The sequence below is a fragment of the Somniosus microcephalus genome, chromosome 13 (assembly GCF_052327205.1).
Source record: "Somniosus microcephalus isolate GS21.2 chromosome 13, FLI_Smic_1.0, whole genome shotgun sequence".
NCBI classification, from domain to species: domain Eukaryota; kingdom Metazoa; phylum Chordata; class Chondrichthyes; order Squaliformes; family Somniosidae; genus Somniosus; species Somniosus microcephalus.
This window is the reverse complement of record NC_140999.1, coordinates 164,037,932-164,057,717: the sequence shown is the minus strand read 5'-3', so window position 1 is coordinate 164,057,717 and position 19,786 is coordinate 164,037,932. Positions and strand designations below refer to the sequence as shown.

General features: G+C 48.0%; 1 protein-coding gene across 2 annotated transcripts in view; it reads right to left on the bottom strand.

The window, feature by feature from the left end:
• The window catches only part of ccm2l (CCM2 like scaffold protein), a 94,161-nt gene that overhangs the window by 4,362 nt on the left and 70,013 nt on the right, over window positions 1-19,786 (bottom strand). For both annotated transcript variants that reach the window (XM_086005507.1, XM_086005508.1), the window contains 5 exons: window positions 18,422-18,558; window positions 18,198-18,333; window positions 11,985-12,048; window positions 11,723-11,870; window positions 7,104-7,242 (listed from right to left, as the gene is read on the bottom strand). In XM_086005507.1, the coding sequence (XP_085861633.1) occupies window positions 7,104-7,242; window positions 11,723-11,870; window positions 11,985-12,048; window positions 18,198-18,333; window positions 18,422-18,558 (624 nt within the window). The remainder of the gene's footprint in view (window positions 1-7,103; window positions 7,243-11,722; window positions 11,871-11,984; window positions 12,049-18,197; window positions 18,334-18,421; window positions 18,559-19,786) is intronic.

Sequence of the window (19,786 nt, the reverse complement as noted above, 5' to 3'; positions counted from 1 at the left end):
GGTGTCCGCAGCCTGTTTCAGGTCCAACCCCGTTTTTTCCAGCAGTCTTTGCCGGATGTAAGTGGAGCTGAGGCCTGTGATGAAGGCATCGCAAACAAGCTCGTCAGTGTACACCGCGGCTTTTACATCTCGGCACTTGCAGTCTTTGCCAAGCATTTTCAGGGTGCTTAGGAACTCCTCCACCGATTCCCCAGGTCGCTGTGCGCGGGTGGCGAGCAGGTGCCTAGCATACACCTCATTCGTAGGCTGCTGGTAATGCGCCTTTAAGATGTCGCAGGCGGCCAGGTACGTCTCGGCGTCTTGGATGAGGGGGTAAACCCGGTGGCTTACCCAATTCCGCAGAATTCCGAGTCTCATCCTTGCAGCGTCCGTAGCGTCTTTGACGGCTGCGGAATTGTCCAGGAAGAATTCCATACACTCAAACCAGTGTCCGAAGCGTGCTGATGCGTCCGGAGCATGTTGATCCAAATCCAAACGTTCAGGTTTCAGGAGTTGATCCATAGTGTTGAAAAAATAAGTTAATAAAAATTGATGTGCCTCAATAATTCCGAGACTCGAAGGTAGCAGAACAAAACAAGGCTTTTATTAACTTAGAACGAAACACGTAAGCGAGAGAGATGTCGTCCTTCTGGAGATTGGGGCTAGACTGAAGCTAGCTTACAAACGGGGCCAGGTATGGGCGGAGCCCTACACACAGCACATTCCAGCACATTCCAGTATACAATACAGCACATTCCAGTACACAATACAATGAGGTCTGGGGGAAGGGAAATGACACTGAAACCGATCTCAGTCACAGGCAGTGATGAATGGAAATATTTCATCACACAAGGTTTAACCAATACTGTGCTTGATTCCTACTGGAGACCAAACTGTGGCTGGACCTTTTTAATTGAGTTGGTTTATGGGCAACAGATATAAAAATGCTAGATACAAACCCGAATCCCAACAGTTCCTACAGTGCAATGTTGCGACTTTATTCCGGCCTGAGAATTCTTTCATTGATGAATCATCACTTTCAGTCTCTGTCCTGCATTTAAAATCAAAGTGATTATCTGCACAAACATCTTTGTGGCCTTCTGCACATGTGCGCGGCATACAGGAACAGCGCACCTGATCCCCTCCTGCGCATGCGCGCCATTTACCCAGACCGCGCCCTGATCCCCTCCTGCGCATGTGCACTATTTACAAAGGCCGCACGTGCGCAGTACCCAACAGCTGTGGCCTGCTGTGTTGCGTGGGCCACGCTTTCCTGAAGAGGCGGTCAGGAACGGGGGGGGGGGTGGAGAAGAGAAGAGGTCAGGAACTGGGAGGGGGGGCGGAGAAGAGGTCAGGAACTGGGGGGGTGCGGAGAAGAGGTCAGGAACTGGGGGGGGCAGAGAAGAGGTCAGGAACTGGGGGGGGGGGCGGAGAAGAGGTCAGGAACTGGGGGGGGCGGAGAAGAGGTCAGGAACTGGGGGGGGGAGAAGAGGTCAGGAACTGGGGGGGGCGGAGAAGAGGTGAGGAACTGGGGGGGGGAGGAGAAGAGGTCAGGAACTGGGGGGGGGCGGAGAAGAGGTCAGGAACTGGGGGGGGGCGGAAAGAGGTCAGGAACTGGGGGGGGAGAAGAGGTCAGGAACTGGGGGGGGAGGAGAAGATGTCAGGAACTGGGGGGGGCAGAGAAGAGGTCAGGAACTGGGGAGGGGGGGGCGGAGAAGAGGTCAGGAACTGGGGGGGGGAGAAGAGGTCAGGAACTGGGGGGGGTGGAGAAGAGGTCAGGAACTGGGGAGGGGGGGCGGAGAAGAGGTCAGGAACTGGGGGGGGCGGAGAAGAGGTCAGGAACTGGGGGGGGGGAGAAGAGGTCAGGAACTGGGGGGGCGGAGAAGAGGTCAGGAACTGGGGGGGAGAAGAGGTCAGGAACTGGGGGGGGCGGAGAAGAGGTCAGGAACTGGGGGGGTGGAGAAGAGGTCAGGAACTGGGGGGGGAGAAGAGGTCAGGAACTGGGGGGGGGAGGAGAAGAGGTCAGGAACTGGGGGGGCGGAGAAGAGGTCAGGAACTGGGGGGGGAGGAGAAGAGGTCAGGAACTAGGGGGGGGGAGATGTCAGGAACTGGGGGGGTGGAGAAGAGGTCAGGAACTGGGGGGGTGGAGAAGAGGTCAGGAACTGGGGGGGTGGAGAAGAGGTCAGGAACTGGGGGGGGAGAAGAGGTCAGGAACTGGGGGGGGCGGAGAAGATGTCAGGAACTGGGGAGGGGGGGCGGAGAAGATGTCAGGAACTGGGGAGGGGGTGCGGAGAAGAGGTCAGGAACTGGGGAGGGGGTGCGGAGAAGAGGTCAGGAACTGGGGGGGGAGGAGAGGTCAGGAACTGGGGGGGGAGAAGAGGTCAGGAACTGGGGGGGGAGAAGAGGTCAGGAACTGGGGGGGGGAGAAGAGGTCAGGAACTGGGGGGGGTGGAGAAGAGGTCAGGAACTGGGGGGGGAGAAGAGGTCAGGAACTGGGGGGGAGAAGAGGTCAGGAACTGGGGGGGGTGGAGAAGAGGTCAGGAACTGGGGGAGGAGAAGAGGTCAGGAACTGGGGGGGGGAGGAGAAGAGGTCAGGAACTGGGGGGGGCGGAGAAGAGGTCAGGAACTGGGGGGGGAAGAGAAGAGGTCAGGAACTGCGGGGGGAGGAGAAGAGGTCAGGAACTGGGGGGGGGAGAAGAGGTCAGGAACTGGGGGGGGGAGAAGAGGTCAGGAACTGGGGGGGGTGATCAGGAACTGGGGGGGTGGTCAGGAACTGGGGGGGTGGTCAGGAACTGGGGGGGGTGGTCAGGAACTGGGGGGGTGGTCAGGAACTGGGGGGGGAGAGAAGAGGCGGTCAGGAACTGGGGTGTGGGGAAGAGAGAAGAGAAGGTCAGGAACTGGGGGGGAGAGAAGAGAAGGTCAGGAACTGGGGGGGGAGAGAAGAAGAGGTCAGGAACTGGGGGGTGAGAGAAGAGGAGGTCAGGAACTGGGGGGGTGGGGGAGAAGAGGTCAGGAACTTGGGGGGGAGAGAAGAAGAGGTCAGGAACTGGGGGGGGAGAGAAGAGGAGGTCAGGAACTGGGGGGGAGAGAAGAGGCGGTCCGGAACTGGGGGGGAGAGAGAGAGAAGAGAAGGTCAGGAACTGGGGGGGGAGAGAAGAGGCGGTCAGGAACTGGGGGGGGGGAGAGAGAGTAGAGAATGTCAGGAACTGGGGGGTGGGGGGAGAGGGAAGAGAAGGTCAGGAACTGGGGGGGGGAGGGAAGAGAAGGTCAGGAACAGGGGAGGGAGAAAGTCAGGAACGGGGAGAGGGAAGAGAAGGTCAGGAACTGGGAGGGAAGAGGAGGTCAGGAACAGGGGAGGGAGAAGGTCAGGAACTGGGGGGAGAGGGAAGAGGTCAGGAACAGGGGAGGGAGAAGGCCAGGAACTGGGGGGAGAGGGAAGAGAAGGTCAGGAACTGGGGGGAGAGGGAAGAGAAGGTCAGGAACCTGGGGGGGGAGAGGGAAGAGAAGGTCAGGAACCGGGAGGTGGGGGGGGAGAGGGAAGGAGTTTGCACATTCTCCCCGTGTTTGCGTGGGTTTCCTCCGGGTGCTCCGGTCTCCTCTCACAATCCAAAGATGTGCGGGTTAGGTTGATTGGCCATGATAAAAAAAAAAAAAAAATTGGCCCTTAGTGTTAGGGGGGATTAAATACGTGGGGATAGGGGTTACGGGGTTACGGGGATAGGGCTTGGGTGGGATGGCTGTCGGTGTAGGGACTGGGTGCTAGGGTTTGGATGATCAGCCATGATCTCGTTGAATGGCGGAGCAGGCTCGAAGGGCCGAATGGCCTACTCCTGCTCCTATCTTCTATGTTTCTATGTCAGGATCCGGGGGGAGGGGGGGAGAGACGGAAGAGAAGGTCAGGAACTGGGGGGGTGGGGGGGAAGAGGGAAGAGAAGGTCAGGAACCGGGGGGGGGGAGAGGGAAGAGAAGGTCAGGAACTGGGGGGAGAGGGAAGAGAAGGTCAGGAACCGGGGGGGGGGGGGGGGGGGGGAGAGGGGAGAGAAGGTCAGGAACCGGGGGGGAAGAGGGAAGAGAAGGTTAGGAACTGGGGGGGGGGAGAGGGAAGAGAAGGTCAGGAACCGGGGGTGGAGAGGGAAGAGAAGGTCAGGAACCGGGGGGGGGGGGGGGAAGAGGGAAGAGAAGGTCAGGAACTGGGGGGGGAAGAGGGAAGAGATGGTCAGGAACTAGAAGGAAGAGAAGGTCAGGAACTAGAAGGAAGAGAAGGTCAGGAACTGTGGGGGAGAGAAGGTCAGGAACTAGAGGGAAGAGGTCAGGAACTGGGGGGGAAGAGAAGGTCAGGAACTGGGGGAAGAGAAGGTCAGGAACTGGGGGGAAGAGAAGGTCAGGAACTGGGGGGAAGAGAAGGTCAGGAACTGGGGGGAAGAGAAGGTCAGGAACTGGGGGGAAGAGAAGGTCAGGAACTGGGGGGGGAAGAGAAGGTCAGGAACTAGAGGGAAGAGAAGGTCAGGAACTTGGGGGGAAGAGAAGGTCAGGAACTGGGGGGAAGAGAAGGTCAGGAACTGGGGGGGAAGAGAAGGTCAGGAACTGGGGGGGAAGAGAAGGTCAGGAACTGGGGGGGAAGAGAAGGTCAGGAACTGGGGGGGAAGAGAAGGTCAGGAACTGGGGGGGAAGAGAAGGTTAGGAACTGGGGGGAAGAGAAGGTCAGGAACTGGGGGAAGAGAAGGTCAGGAACTGGGGGGAAGAGAAGGTCAGGAACTGGGGGGAAGAGAAGGTCAGGAACTAGAGGGAAGAGAAGGTCAGGAACTGGGGGGGAAGAGAAGGTTAGGAACTGGGGGGGAAGAGAAGGTCAGGAACTGGGGGGGAAGAGAAGGTCAGGAACTGGCGGGAAGAGGTCAGGAACTGGGGGGAAGAGAAGGTCAGGAACTGGAGGGAAGAGAAGGTCAGGAACTGGGGGGGAAGAGAAGGTCAGGAACTAGAGGGAAGAGAAGGTCAGGAACTTGGGGGGAAGAGAAGGTCAGGAACTGGGGGGGAAGAGAAGGTCAGGAACTGGGGGGGGAGAGAAGGTTAGGAACTGGGGGGAAGAGAAGGTCAGGAACTGGGGGGGAAGAGAAGGTCAGGAACTAAAGGGAAGAGAAGGTCAGGAACTGGGGGGAAGAGAAGGTTAGGAACTGGGGGGAAGAGAAGGTCAGGAACTAGAGGGAAGAGAAGGTCAGGAACTGGGGGGGGGAGAGAAGGTTAGGAACTGGGGGGAAGAGAAGGTCAGGAACTGGGGGGAAGAGAAGGTCAGGAACTGGGGGAAGAGAAGGTCAGGAACTGGGGGAAGAGAAGGTCAGGAACTAGGGGGAAGAGAAGGTTAGGAACTGGGGGGAAGAGAAGGTCAGGAACTGGGGGGGAAGAGAAGGTCAAGAACTGGGGGGGAAGAGAAGGTCAGGAACTGGAGGGAAGAGAAGGTCAGGAACTGGGGGGGAAGAGAAGGTCAGGAACTGGGGGGGGAAGAGAAGGTCAGGAACTGGGGGGAAGAGAAGGTCAGGAACTGGGGGGAAGGGGGGCTAAAGAGCACGGAGAGCACAGTGGGAATGGGGGAAGAACATGATCTAGGTCTAAAGGGAGGGTGTGATGAGAGCGAGAATGTGATCCAGATGGTGAGACGGATCACATTCTTCCAACCCCACCCCCTTTACACCCAGATCAGATTCTCCCTCTCCTCCCACTAGACCTGGTGGATTTCTCGAAAAGCTTGGAGCGTGTGTGGCAAGTGACATCATTGGACAGGACAAAATCTGGAAGTCATGACACTGTCACTATTCACTTCATACCTAATAAACCTGTTAACAGTCCGTGACCCACACACAATGCCCCATCTGGGGAGGGGAGGGGAAGAGAGGAGAGGAGAGGAGAGGAGAGGGGAGGGGAAGAGAGGAGAGGGGAGGGGAGAGGAGGAGAGGGGAGGGGAGGAGAGGGGGGGAGGAGAGAGGGAAGGGGAGGAGAGAGGGGAGGGGAGGAGGGAGGGGAGGAGAGAGGGGAGGGGAGGAGAGAGGGGAGGAGAGAGGGGAGGGGAGGGGGGAGGGGAGGGGGAGGAGAGGGGGGAGGAGAGAGGGGAGGAGAGAGGGGAGGAGAGAGGGGAGGAGAGAGGGGAGGGGAGGAGAGGGGGGGAGGGGAGGAGGGGGGAGGGGATGAGAGGGGGGAGGGGAGGAGAGGGGGAGGGGAGGGGAAGAGAGGGGGAGGGGAAGAGAGGGGGGAGGGGAAGAGAGGGGGGAGGGGAAGAGAGGGGGGAGGGGAAGAGAGGGGGGAGGGGAAGAGAGGGGGAGGGGAAGAGAGGGGGAGGGGAAGAGAGGGGGGGAAGAGAGGGGGGGAAGAGAGGGGGGAGGGGGAGCGGAAGAGAGGGGGGAGGGGCAGGGGAAGAGAGGGGGGAGGGGAAGGCGAGAGGGTGGAGGGAGATGGAAGGGGTGGAGGGAGGGGAGATGGGGTGGGGGGGAAGGGAGATGAGGGGAGATGGAGGGGGGAGGGGAGATGGGGTGGGGGAGGGGAGATGGGGGTGGGGAGGGGGTGAAGGGAGATGGATGGGGGAGGGGAGATGGAGGGGGAGGGGAGATGAGGGGGAGGAAGGTCAGGAACTTGGGCAGGGGAGAAGGTCAGGAATCTGGGGGGTGGTGGAGGAGGTCAGAAACTTTGGGGTGGTGCGAGGGTGGAGGTCAGAAACTTGGGGGGGGTGGAGGAGGTTGTCAAAAACTTGGGGGGTGGGGAGGGGGGAAGGAGGTCAGGAACTTGGGCAGGGGGTGGGAGAAGGTCTTAACCCACGAGGGTGAGCACTGTTCTATGTGAGCTGTGCCAGTCAGAATGGCTTGAATTACACTTTGCAAAGTAACTGATTATGTAGGCAGGTAGGATCGAATTACACATTCCAGAGAAACTGCTGGGTGTGTCTTGCCCTCCAAGGGGACCAATCAGCAATCAGGTCTTGTCATCCAAGGTGACCAATCAGAACTTTGGTGTTGCAAATAGACATGTCCATTTAAAATACACAAACATATTATTTATTCTGTCAGAAGAGGAATCTCTCACGATTCGACTGCAGTCTAAGATTGATTTCGTCAGCTATAATACACACAAGGGAAAGTTGTTACCTAAAAGAAGGAACTTTCTTTTTTCTCCATAAAGCTGAAGAAGTTCTGCGCAGTAATCTTCAACTGAAGCTCCAGTTCGATACTCACGGAGCAGCAAAGCAAACTGCTGAATCTCTTGTGCTGACAGCTTTGTTCTCAGCTAAAAAAACAAAAAAATAAGCACAATAATCTCAGAGAAACTGCATGACTCACCACATTGTTTCGGATGACTCCATTTGATTGTTATTTGGGGCACCTGTGCAGATAAGATATCATTTAAATTACCCTGAAAATATCATTAACAAGAAGTGATCATTTGATGGATGGAATGCAAAATCTCCCTACTTCTGTAGATGATTGGGAAATATCATAAAATAATCTTCAGGAGGATTGGTACTTCCCTACAGCAATGAAAGTGTGGGCCTTTTAAAAAAAAAATAGATCCCCAGCATTTCAGATATGCAGCTCTTAATTTTGACTGCATACATTTTTTATTCCAGCCAGAAATAATAGTCAACAAATGGAATAGCCTGTACTGTGACAAGGATCAATCACAGATAGAAAGATTTTTAAATGTTCATCTTCTCAAAGAAGAAAGGAAGGCCAGAGAGGGAATGAAAGATATCGGAGGTTTGATTACAAATATAGGGAGAGCTAAACTATTACCGTTGCCTCTGTTGATGATCCAAACACTCAATTTGTTGGGTGTGGGGCAATATCCATGGCTGAACTCAACACGGTTTATCCAATTGTTGATTTGGACCTCTGCCCATATGCTAAGAACAAGACAATTCTTTAAGTTCCTATTCCCCTCCGCCCAATTATAAGGTTTGTTGTTCCCACCCCCATCCACTGCAGCTGAAATGTGATTCATTCTATTTTTTTTAATGAAAAGTTCTCCCATGCGTCAAAATTGTGATCAAAAAGGAGCTTTTCTCACTAGTGGATTCTGCTGATCATGTTGTTGGGGTCAATTTTACTGAGAGGGTAGGGTTTCCACCTGCTTATCATGATGTAGGCATCCTCTTTCATTGCAGATTCAGTAAAAACTAAAGGATTGTTACTTGGAACTAATCCAAGACTTGCTTAAGTAAAAGACATACAGCTGTCTTTTGCAAGGTTAGCCCTGTGAAATGTTGTGCTGTAATTCTGAACAGCATTTCACAGTCTCCAGAACATATTGACATTCTTTTTGGCAGATAAAGTATTTTTTATAAACCAATACATTAGAATGGTTTTGTCATACTCTACTGACAATGGTATACATTTACTTCATAGCTCACTCAGGATAGGTAGTCCATCAGTTACAGAAGAGGCCTTTGAGGTTTCAGAAGCTCATGTGTGCCATAAAATGTCTGTCTAACAAATGGTAGCACATTTGTGCTGTATTTTATTTATAACAAGAACAATGGCAGTAAATATTCCTGTCCGACACTATTTACTTGCATCATAGTCCCTTCCTGCCACAGAATCTTGATACAGGAGAAGACTTTGATTATAATACTCAGATTCTGCAGGTATGATTTGAACCAGGGCTGCAAACTCCAGTAGTGGAAAGGGAGAGGAGATTTTGGAACAAACTTTAGAATTGGGAAGGGGGAGAATAAGGACAGCAAATCTCAACAATGGAAAGGACTCTGAACAGCAAATCAGAAATGGGAGAGGGCTGTAAGCCAAGCAATTATTAAAATATAAAAGTAATTAACTCTCTTCCCTCCTGAAGGTTTTGATGCCTTACTGGTGTAGACATCAGACATCCTCCATTACCTCACTCACTGGCCACTATTCATATGTGGCCCTAAATAATGAGTGCTAGCAGGCTATTCAACTGCATAGGACACCAAAGCCATGACCAATTCTGTCCTTCCCTCATTTCCATAAATCTCCAGCTGGGATCAGGAATGGGAACCCTGGTCAGTTTACCCCTCCTTGACTCATGGATGCCTGAGTCCCATTGTAGGGCCCAAGCAGTTCAGGTTGATGTTTATCCTCCGCATGAGCAGTAGTCCTAATCCCATGTGCCCACACTGTTCCCATATCCTTTTACCAGCCACCTATCTAGCTTATTCTTAAATGTTGACGTGGTCTCTACTTCAATCACTAACTCTGGTACTGCAATCCACAGCCTCATATCCCTGTGTGTAAGAAGGTTTCTCCTATTCTCTGTCTTAAATTTGTTACAGTTAATCTTATATCTATGTCCCTTCATTCTAGACGCCTCAAATAAATAAAGACATTAGAAACCAATTAAAGTTGATGAAGAGTGCTTATGAGGACTATAGCACTCCTGCTCCTCCTGGCTCCACATTCAGGTAATTTTCTTTTAAAACTTAACTTGTTGGTTGTGGCCTAATAGGTGGTCCCTTTAAGGACTGCCTGTTAGGCCTCAGGGCAAACCAATCTTACAGTGGGGCCATTAAAGAAGCATGGGCCCCTTATTTGCATATGCAAAGGAGCTAACACCGGTTTCAGGTATGAGCATGTTACACCAATGTTTTGGCCTTTACCAATATGGTGGCACACTTCTGGCTCGTAATGAACATGCGCTTCCTGCCCACCATATTGGAGGTTTAGGAAGCCCGATTGGTGCCTGAAAAACTGACTAAGTTCTCAGACACAATTTGAGGTGTGCGTTTTATGAAGGAAAAATAATGAAGCTACTGGGTACCAAAGAAATTCTTGTGAAGTATATTGTGAAGAAGGGATATTAACATAGGCTTGACTGAGGAAGATAAAGGGGTGGATTTTCAACTTGCCGCCCGACTGTAAAGCTAACGTTGTAGATCACCGCCCATTATAGAAACTACCCGATTGAGCTCAATGGAAATGAAAATCGGGCTGCTGCCATAATGAGTGGCCAATCTGCTTCACCAGTTTTACACCCGGATGCATGTTGAAAATCTACCTCTAACAGTCTGTTCAGCTCCAGCATGAGGGGCTAAGTACTGGGTGGATGGAACAGTCAAAATAGGCATTCTGCATTCTTAAGTTCTTATATTCAGCAATTTACCTACAAAGTGCTTTTTTTTAAAAAAAAGTCTTTTTAACAGCATGGAAACTTAGTGCTGTGCCACAGGATGGTTTGAAGTAGTTTTGTGTCTACATAGTGAATTTCTATCACAGTGTTTCATTTGGAAACCTCTGACTGAGGGAAGCTGCTTCCTGACATGGAGAGAAGGAAAGCTCCTTATCACTCTAGTGGCTGATTACAGAGTGCCATTCACAGCGCTCTGCCAGACCTTCAGCCTGAGACTAGTGCATAGTGCAGGATACGAGTAGGTGTGCTGTTCAAAGAGGAAACATGCAATAAGCTGGCGTATAGTGGTTTAGAAGATATAATTCAATTTTCTGGTTGTCTCAATGGATAAGGGTGCAATGTGGTGTAACATTGGGCATAAATGCCAGGAAGATCCTGGTTAACCTCAACCAGGGTGGTGATGCAGATCAACACTTGGCTTCAGTGCCTTGCAACAGGAAGGGAAGAAACAGCCAAGGTTCCTGATCATGCTCACAATTCAGCAATTCTTTTCTGCATGTTGTGTGGGCGTGGAAGATTTGGATGAAGACAGGGATAGATTCAACTATAATGATACCTGCCGTTGAATAAGCCTGCCAACACTCACTGCCCAAAGTTAAGCATGAAGACTGACAGCTTAAGGATTATTGCCCCCAGGGAGCCATACTGCTTTAAGACTGGGGGAGGGGGGGGGCAAGGGTTTAAAAAAAGGTGTAATTCATCAATTCAAAAGCTTTGTTTTAGAAATGATGTTGATATATTTGAGTAGTCTTTGTGGCATAAATACACTATCTATATATATAAAGCCGTCCGTCCGTCCTGTCCGTCCGTCCTGTCCGTCCTGTCCGTCCCGTCCGTCCCGTCCTGTCCGTCCCGTCCGTCCCGTCCTGTCCGTCCCGTCCGTCCCGTCCTGTCCGTCCGTCTGTATGTCTGTCTGTCCGCTATACACTCAAAAGTTATAGAGCGTACCAACACATATGTTATATCAAAAGAAAGTTGATGATCAGGGGAGTGTCATAGGTGTATTTACTTTTTGGTCAGACAAAAAATTGTTCGGACAGTATACAAAAAACGTTCAAAAATCCGCTCATTAGCGGTTGACCAATCCTACCGCTCATTAGCGTTGAGTGACGTGATGGTTGACCAATCCTACAGTTCAGTGACCTGATGGTTGACCAATCGGTGCGTCACGGGCGGGACCTAATCCTGCAGCCTCCCGAAACTTCCCCGCCATTTTTTCCCCTGCTTTTCCTCAACAGCGAGCGGGGCAGCTGCGTCGGCCCGCCGCAGCGGGAGGTGAGTTGGGGTCACTCGGGCCGGGCCTCACAACCGCTCGGCCCAAGACGCACAGTGGGGGAGCGGCAGCGGGCGGCCGTCAACCGCGTGGCCTGAGACACAGAGCGGGGGAGCGGCAGCGGCCAGCCGTCAACCGCGCGGCCCTCTAAACTGCCCTGGCAACGCCAGGCCCCCCCCTGCTAGTACTAAATAAAACAATTAGAATTAGGTGAGAAAGAAAGGCTGAACATTCCTCATTCCTGCACTTCAATCTGTGTAAAAGGGATTCTGTCACTTTAGATGAATATAGATGGAAATGTCTCATTTAGGATGCATACAATACACTTACAGTTGTCATATAATCCTGCAGTAGATCAGCTCCAGTGCTGCTCTGGCCACTCTCACTGTCGGCTGTGCCTTGGCTGAATTGTGATTCTCTGCATGAAGGGGAAGAGCTGCCACTGCAGTAAGGATCAAACGTATCCTGTGATCCATCGCTGTGCTCAGGAAAAAAAAGACACTTAAAGCAATTCAGCCTAAAATAGGAAAGCTATAAAACCTATTACTCAAAGTGTTGTTCAGAACACACTTCCAGAATCAAGGGTACTTACAAAGAGCTGCAGCAGCTGAAATCTGCTTCATAGCCATATGTCTCAACAGTTTGTCTACTATCACCTGAAGAACCAGTGAAAAGGAGACTGTTAGGAGAATGGAAACATTTAAAGAGTTACTGTTCTTCACAAGGTTGGGAAAATTAGTGTCTAGCTATAACTGAGTTTTGTAATCAATCAAATATAGATTTCTACCATAGTCACTTTACACAGAGAAAGGGGGGTCGTTCAGCCAGATTACCTGCATCTCTTCCGCAGCCATGTTCGCGCCCGGGTGACACTGGAGATGGAGCACGTGGTGTCCGCCGGCACGCTTGAGTACTTCCGTGACCGGTGGGCGCCGCGGGGACTGGAGTGCGTTATCAACACGGACAACCAAATTTTAATTTGATTTGTTAAGTTTCATTTAAAGTTTTGTTAATTTACAGTCAAATTTGTTTATGTATTTAATCAAAAGAGTACACAGAGAAAGGTTTTTTTGTGTGATGGATGATTTCTAAATCTCTTTTTTTGTTCCATGGTTTCCCCTTATAATGAAAAATTAACAAATGCAGCAAAATATTTTTCTAATGTAATTATTCAGCTTTTCAGTCTTATCTCTTGCTCCTGTTCACAATCATTTGTTTCTTAACTGGCATCAATTATATAGTTGGGTGGAAGAGGCAATTTACTGGTATGTGAAGTTTTCCAAGGCTTTGGGCACCAATGCATCTCCAACAACGGAACAGCCAATCCGAGAGGAATATCAGTAATTCCCTGCAAGGCGCATGTCATCCACTATGAAACTAAACAACTTACCCAGCAGCCCAGATACAAAACTGACAAATCATGACACACACTGCAGGCGTAGGCTTGGCTATCAACCTGTGACTCAAACTGTGACTACAGGAGTGCCGTAAAAGTACCTCCCTCTCCTCCCCCTGTCTAGTCCAATATGTAATGTTAAATGTTTTTTTTCTTTAACCCACTATCTTAAGATTGTTTTAAACCAGTAAAACTTCTGCAACCATTATTTGTAAAATCACAGTAAAATGTCAGATCAATATCACAGTGTTATTTTACCAGGGTTATACATTAATGTTTAAGTATTTTATTTATCTCAGTACAATTTGCTGATATTTTACCAAGACACTGAGTAAAATTTGTATTCAGAAACATTTACTAACACATTTGTTAATGCCTCCTGGAGTTGGGTATACCAGAACAAGGGAATATAATAAAATTCAAGCTGAAGATAAAAATGACAACTATTTGCAGTTTGCAATTCCATTTCTGTGCAACTCACTTATAACCACTTTGATAAAGAAGTTCAATAAATCGTGTAATATTACGTACTTTGGTGTTTGCTAGTAGACCAACATGACAAAAAATCTATTTTGTCTACAGTCCAAGAGATTGGCCATAAAACTTGTAGCTGTACTAGAACACAAATCCGTAATTCCTGTGAAGCAAATAATAGCCTTGCAGCAATGTCCACACTTAACATTCATGAAGTAAGTGTGAACATTCAAATAGACTTATGTCTGTTCTGTTTTAATAGATGTAAAATTTCAAATTGAATTAAATCTTTGTATCACTATTTCTTTTTAAGGAGAAACAACCCACTTGCAATGCAGTAAAACAAGCCTGGGGCTAGAATTCAATTTTTTCTGCGGGGTTGTGCAATTGTATTCAGGGCAGTTTTGTAATTGTGGGCGAGAGTGTTTTGGGGAAGGGGGGTCATAGGGGATTTGTTTTTCATCCTCTGTGGTTGAAGGTGACCCCGGACCTGTCACTGCAGTTATTACATTATTTTTTTACATTATTCCGATCCTATGAACCTAACCACTGTGGATACGGTTTGCTTATGAAGGGGAGGGGATAAAAGTGCAACAAAATCAAATGCAGCTTTTGTTATCCTAATACCCCCTTTTAAATTAATAATTTCATGGGAAATGGTTCTGGAATATAATCTGGTTTCCTGTTTTCCTAAACTGCTGACAACACTGATACAATTGGACATGCGTGGTTGCTCCTGTCATGAATTGAATTTCCCATTCTATCTGTGGACCTTCCGTGCTGTCGGGCAAAGTCCTGTACAGTCAATTTCCCATTTGTGAGGTGCTGAAAGATGCAGAATCCAATAGCATTGGACAAATCATTGAGAGATACTTGCAGCTGACTGACTAGGACTAAGACAATGCTAATTAAGTCACAGCTGTGCTGGAAGGGACATGTCATCAAGATGGCTGACAACAAATTTGCCAAGTGTATTCGACACAGTGAGCTCAAATATGACAAGTGTTTATAGGTTGGCAGAAGAAACGTTTTAAAGATCCACTGAAGTACAATAACTGAACCTGTGCAGCATTGACACAAATCATTGCGAGATACTTGCAGCTGACTGACCAGGCCACTAGTCAATATTACGGCACAGAATGGAGAAAAGCTGTTGCTATGGAAACACTGGAAACAGCAATGGCAACAATAACTGTGACTGAAAGAGGGCACTTGTTTGCACACAGACTGGGCCATAAACCCATGAGCGGGTTCACAGAAAACGATTAATTCTCGACAAATCATTTTCATGATCAAGTATCTCGCAGTGATTTGTGTCAATGCGGCACAGGTTCAGTTATTGCACTTCAGTGGATCTTTAAAACGCTTCTTCCGCCAACCCATAAACACGTGTCATATTTGGGACAAAATTAACAGTCACTTGGACAAGTGTGGATTAATTAAGGAAAGCCAGCATGGATTTGGTAAAGGCAAATCGTGTTTAATTAACTTGATCGAGTTTTTTGATGAGGTAACAGAGAGGGTTGATGAGGGCAATGCGGCTGATGTGGTGTACATGGACTTCCAAAAAACGTTTGATAAAGTGCCACTTAATAGGCTTGACAGCAAAGTTGAAGCCCATGGAATAAAAGGGACAGTGGCCGCATGGATATGAAATTGGCTAAGTGACAGGAATTAGAGTAGTGGTGAATGGCTGTTTATCGGACTGGAGCAAGGTACACAGTGGTATTCCCCAGGGGTCGGTACTAGGACCACTGCTTTTCTTGATATATATTAATGACTTGGGTGTATAGAGCACAATTTCAAAACTTGCAGATGACACAAAACTTGGAAGTATAGTGTACAGTGAGGAGGATAGTGATAGACTTCAAGAGGACATAGCCAGGCTGGTGGAATGGGTGGACACGTGGCAGATGAAATTTAACGCAGAAAAGTGCAAAGTGATACATTTTGGCAGGAAGAACGAGGAGAAGCAATATAAACTAAAGGGTACAATTCTAAAGGGGGTGAATGAACAGAGAGACGTGGGGGTATATGTGCATAAATTGTTGAAGGTGGCAGGGCAGGTTGAGAAAGCGGTTAAAAAAGCATACGGGATCCTGGGCTTCATAAATAGAGGTATAGATTACGAAAGCAAGGAAGTTATGATGAACCTTTATAAAACACTGATTCAGCCTCAACTGGAGTATTGTGTCCAATTCTGTGCACTGCTCTTTAGGAAGGATGTGAAGGCCTTAAAGAGGGTGCAGAAAAGACTTACAAGAATGGTTCCAGGGATGAGGGACTTCAGTTACGTGGATAGACTGGAGAAGCTGGGGTTGTTCACCTTAGAGCAGAGAAGGTTGAGAGGAGATTTGTTAGAGATGTTCAAAATCATGAGGGGTCTAGACAGAGTAGATAGAGTGAAACTGTTCCCATTAGCGGAAGAGTCAAGAACTAGAGGAAACAGATTTAAGGTAATTGGCAGAAAAACCAAAGGCAACATGAGAAAAACTTTTTTACACAGCGAGTAGTGAGGATCTGGAATGCACTGCCTGAAAGGGTGGTGGAGGCAGATTCAATCACGGCTTTCAAAAGGGAATTGGATAAGTACCTGAAGGAAAAAAATTTGCAGAGCTACGGAGAAAGGGCAGAGGAGTGGGACTAGCTGAAGTGCTCTTGCAGAGAGCCAGCACGGATTCGAGGGGCCAAATGGCTTCCTTCTGTGCTGTAACCATTCTGTGATTCTAAGAACTACTGACAACCACTTGGTAACACGTCAGTCAGTGCATGTAATAAGTTTCAGATTGCAGTTAATACCACAAAGAAAGTTTTGGCAAAAAGAGGAAAGTAGTTATGCATCTCAATATAAGAGAGGTTTCGCATCTGATATCAAAAGAGTTCAGCTGATAAAATAGTGCAGTTAATCTTAGTGTATTTTAAGAATCTGCAGAATTGACTTTTAACTGACATTTGCCCAAATAGGTTTCCAACCAGATATGTCACAAGCAGAGATTTTTAAAAATTCGTTCATGGGATGGCAAGGCCAGTATTTATTGCCCATCTGAAATGCCTTCGAGAAGGTGGCGATGAGCCGCCTTCTTGAACCGTTGCAGTCCGAGTGCTGAAGGTACTCCCATAGTGCTGTTAGGGATGGGGTTCCAGGATTTTGACCCAGCGACAATGAAGGAATGGCGATATATTTCCAAGTCAGGATAGTGTGTGACTTGGAGGGGAACTTGGAGTTGGTGGTGGTCCCAAGCACCTGCTGCCCTTGTCCTTCTAGGCGGTAGAAGTCGCGGGTTTGGGAGGTGCTGCCGAAGAAGCCTTGGGGAGTTGCTGCAGTGCATCTTGTAAATGGTAAACACTGCAGCCACGGTGCGCCAGTGGTGGAGGGAGTGAATGTTTAAGGTGGTGGATGGGGTGCCAATCAAGTGGGCTGCTTTGTCTTGGATGGTGTTGAGCTTCTTGAGTGTTGTTGGAGCTGCACTCATCCAGGCAAGTGAAGAGTATTCCATCACACTCTTGACTTGTGCCTTGGAATGACTTTGGGGAGTCAGGAGGTGAATCACTTGCTGCAGAATACCCAGCCTCTGACCTGCTCTTGTTGCCACAGTATTTATGTAGCTGGTCCAGTTAAGTTTCTGGTCAATGGTGAACCCCCCAGGATGTTGATGGTGGGGGATTCGGTGATGGTAAGGCCATTAAATGTCAAGGGGAGGTGGTTAGACTCTCTCTTGTTGAAGATAGTCATTGCCTGGCACTTCTGTGGCGCAAATGTTACTTGCCATTTATCAGCCCAAGCCTGAATGTCGTCCAGGTCTTGCTGCATGGGGGCACGGACACTTCATTATCTGAGATGCTTTTGGAAATAACACAGATATGAATGTCAGCTCAGACACACACACAAAACTGGAAAGTGATCTGCAGCATCATGGAGAGATATCAGGCACAATTTCATGTGTTTCATAGGTGTTTCAAAAGCTTATCACTACTTGACCCTTGAACCAAATAATTTAAAAGCAAGAACTTGCATTTATTGGGGTAGAAATGTGCGACGTCAATGGAATATAAATCAGGCAGGATGTAAAACAGGGTGCCTATTTGCTATTGCTCACTTTCACACAAGACCGATTTTACCCTCATATAGCATCTTTCATGACCTCAGGATGTTCCAAAGCGCTTTACAGTCAATTAAGTGCTTTTGAAGTGTAGTCACTGTTATAGGCAATTCGTATTTGACACGTCCCTCAATCTAACCACTAGGGATACTGCTTGCTTAGGGGCAAGCAAAAGACACAAAAAAAATACAGATTTGTTTACACTAATAACCGAATTATATTTATTAGGGTTAGGGTCATTAGGGTTAGGGTCATCAGGTTCTGATGAAAGGTCATCGACCTCAAACGTTAACTCTATTTCTCTCTCCACAGATGCTGCCTGACCTGCTAAGTATTTCCAGCATTTTCTATTTTTATTATAAGGGTCATTAGGGTTAGTTGGACTAGGGTCAGGGTTAGGGTTGAGGTTGGGGTGTTTCTAAACCACTGGTAGCACTAGAATAACTGGGGATGTGCAATTGATCCCGTCACAAATGAACTTTGCCACTCTGTAGACCTTCCCTCGTGTGTTTGTGCGTGTGTTGGGGAAAGGAGCAGATCTGTGCAGTCCAGCAATGTAAAAGTCACACTAGAGGCCTGTACAGGTAGGCTAAGAACTCGGGAAGTACTGCTATAATTAAAATGGCGATCAAATGAAGTTCAAAAGAAAATAAATGTCCTTTTAGTGGTTTCACATACATCTCTGTGAGCATTACAGAAATTGTCATTTATGCTTTTGATGGCAATACTACAGATGTTGGATTGCTACCAGATGCTGCTGTTAACAACACTGAATAAACAAATATTTGATACAAGCCTTTGTTGGTAATATGACTGCTTTCAACCTGAAACATACTTCTCTCCATTAACCATCGTCTGTCTGGTGTGGATGTACAATGGAGTCCTGCTCGATCCACACAGTCTATTGTCTGATCACCATAAATGATACGAAACACCTGACAGATGAGAGCACAATATTCTTCGGCTGAATCCTAATTACAAAACAGATGGAGATTATTAATCTCACCGTGCAGCTGTTAAAATTGTTGTCAAGTTTTCAATGTTAGTACAACAACTCACTCTACTGTCCACTGCAAGTATCACTAGGTTGCAGTATATTTCTGAACTGGGCACAGCTTCCTGGGGATCAGGCAAAGTTCCTGTTGTTTGTCTACGTTCCAAACTGCCACCAGCAGCTACAGCAGCCACTCCAAGACCTGACATGAGATAAATAATTATAATATTCATGTAACCAGATGTAAATTATGGGCATTAGAATGCCATTAAAACAGTTAAAGGGGCCACAAAGCTAACGTGTGATCATGAAAGACAATCTGGTGAATGAAATGAAGAGGGCATTAGAAGCAATTTCTTGTCTTTGATATTCATTGGGTAAGATAAAAGCAGGATTGTGCGTGTTGCTAAGCAATGCCACATCAAGGGATTGAGATAACGCCATCAATTATTAGAGGAAAATTCAAGTAATTTATTAATGTCATCTTAACCTTGAGATGTGTTATATCCGTGAAACATCCTGCAGTCTGTGTTTTTCTATATCGTACAGCTGCAGGGGAAGTTTAAAGCTAGTTTCAACAAGTTTGTTTTGCCCTGACATCAAGCATCATAGTGCGAAGTGAAGGAAACATGATTAAATAATGTGACTTGGATTGGAAAGGTAGTGTAGTATGTGATTTGAACTGAAGTTGTGTTAGGTTTTATTAAATTTCATTTTACATGGGGAGCAGTGTGCTTCATACACATCTAATACAAAAGTTTATTGCTTTACATTCTAAATTAAGCACCTAAATTAAGTGCAGACATGGCTTCATTGTCTGGACCATATTAATTAGCATCATATTTAAATTTATACAATACAATTTAGCTTTCATGAATTGTATTGTGGGAACTGAATTGGATATTCGATTGGTACCTTAACAGGTAAGTGTTTTTAAGGCAATCATTTTTTTTGTCCAATGAGCAAACTTTGGAAGCGTGATAGCTTTGAAAGTTTTGATGCTACAAACATTCACTAGATGCAAGACATTTATAATAATAATAATCAAAGTGAAGGATGTTAGTGCTGGGGAATGAAACACTTTTCATTTCAGGTATCCAGTGTTACTACCAAGTAGTTGGGGGTCAGGTATAGCATCTGTCTGAGGCTCAACCAGACTGTTCGCAACCTTGGTGTCAGATCTGTCCCTGAAATGGGCTTCCGACCACATATCCGCGCCATAACTAACCGCCTATTTCCAACTCCGTAACATCGCCCGTCTCTGCCCTGCCTCAGCTCATCCACTGCTAAAACCCTCATCCCATGCCATTGTTACCTCTAGACTTGACTATTCCAACGCACTCCTGGCTGGCCTCCCACGTTCTACCCTACGTAAACTTGAAGTTATCCAAACTCAGCTGTGCATGTCTAACTCGCACCAAGTCCCCTTT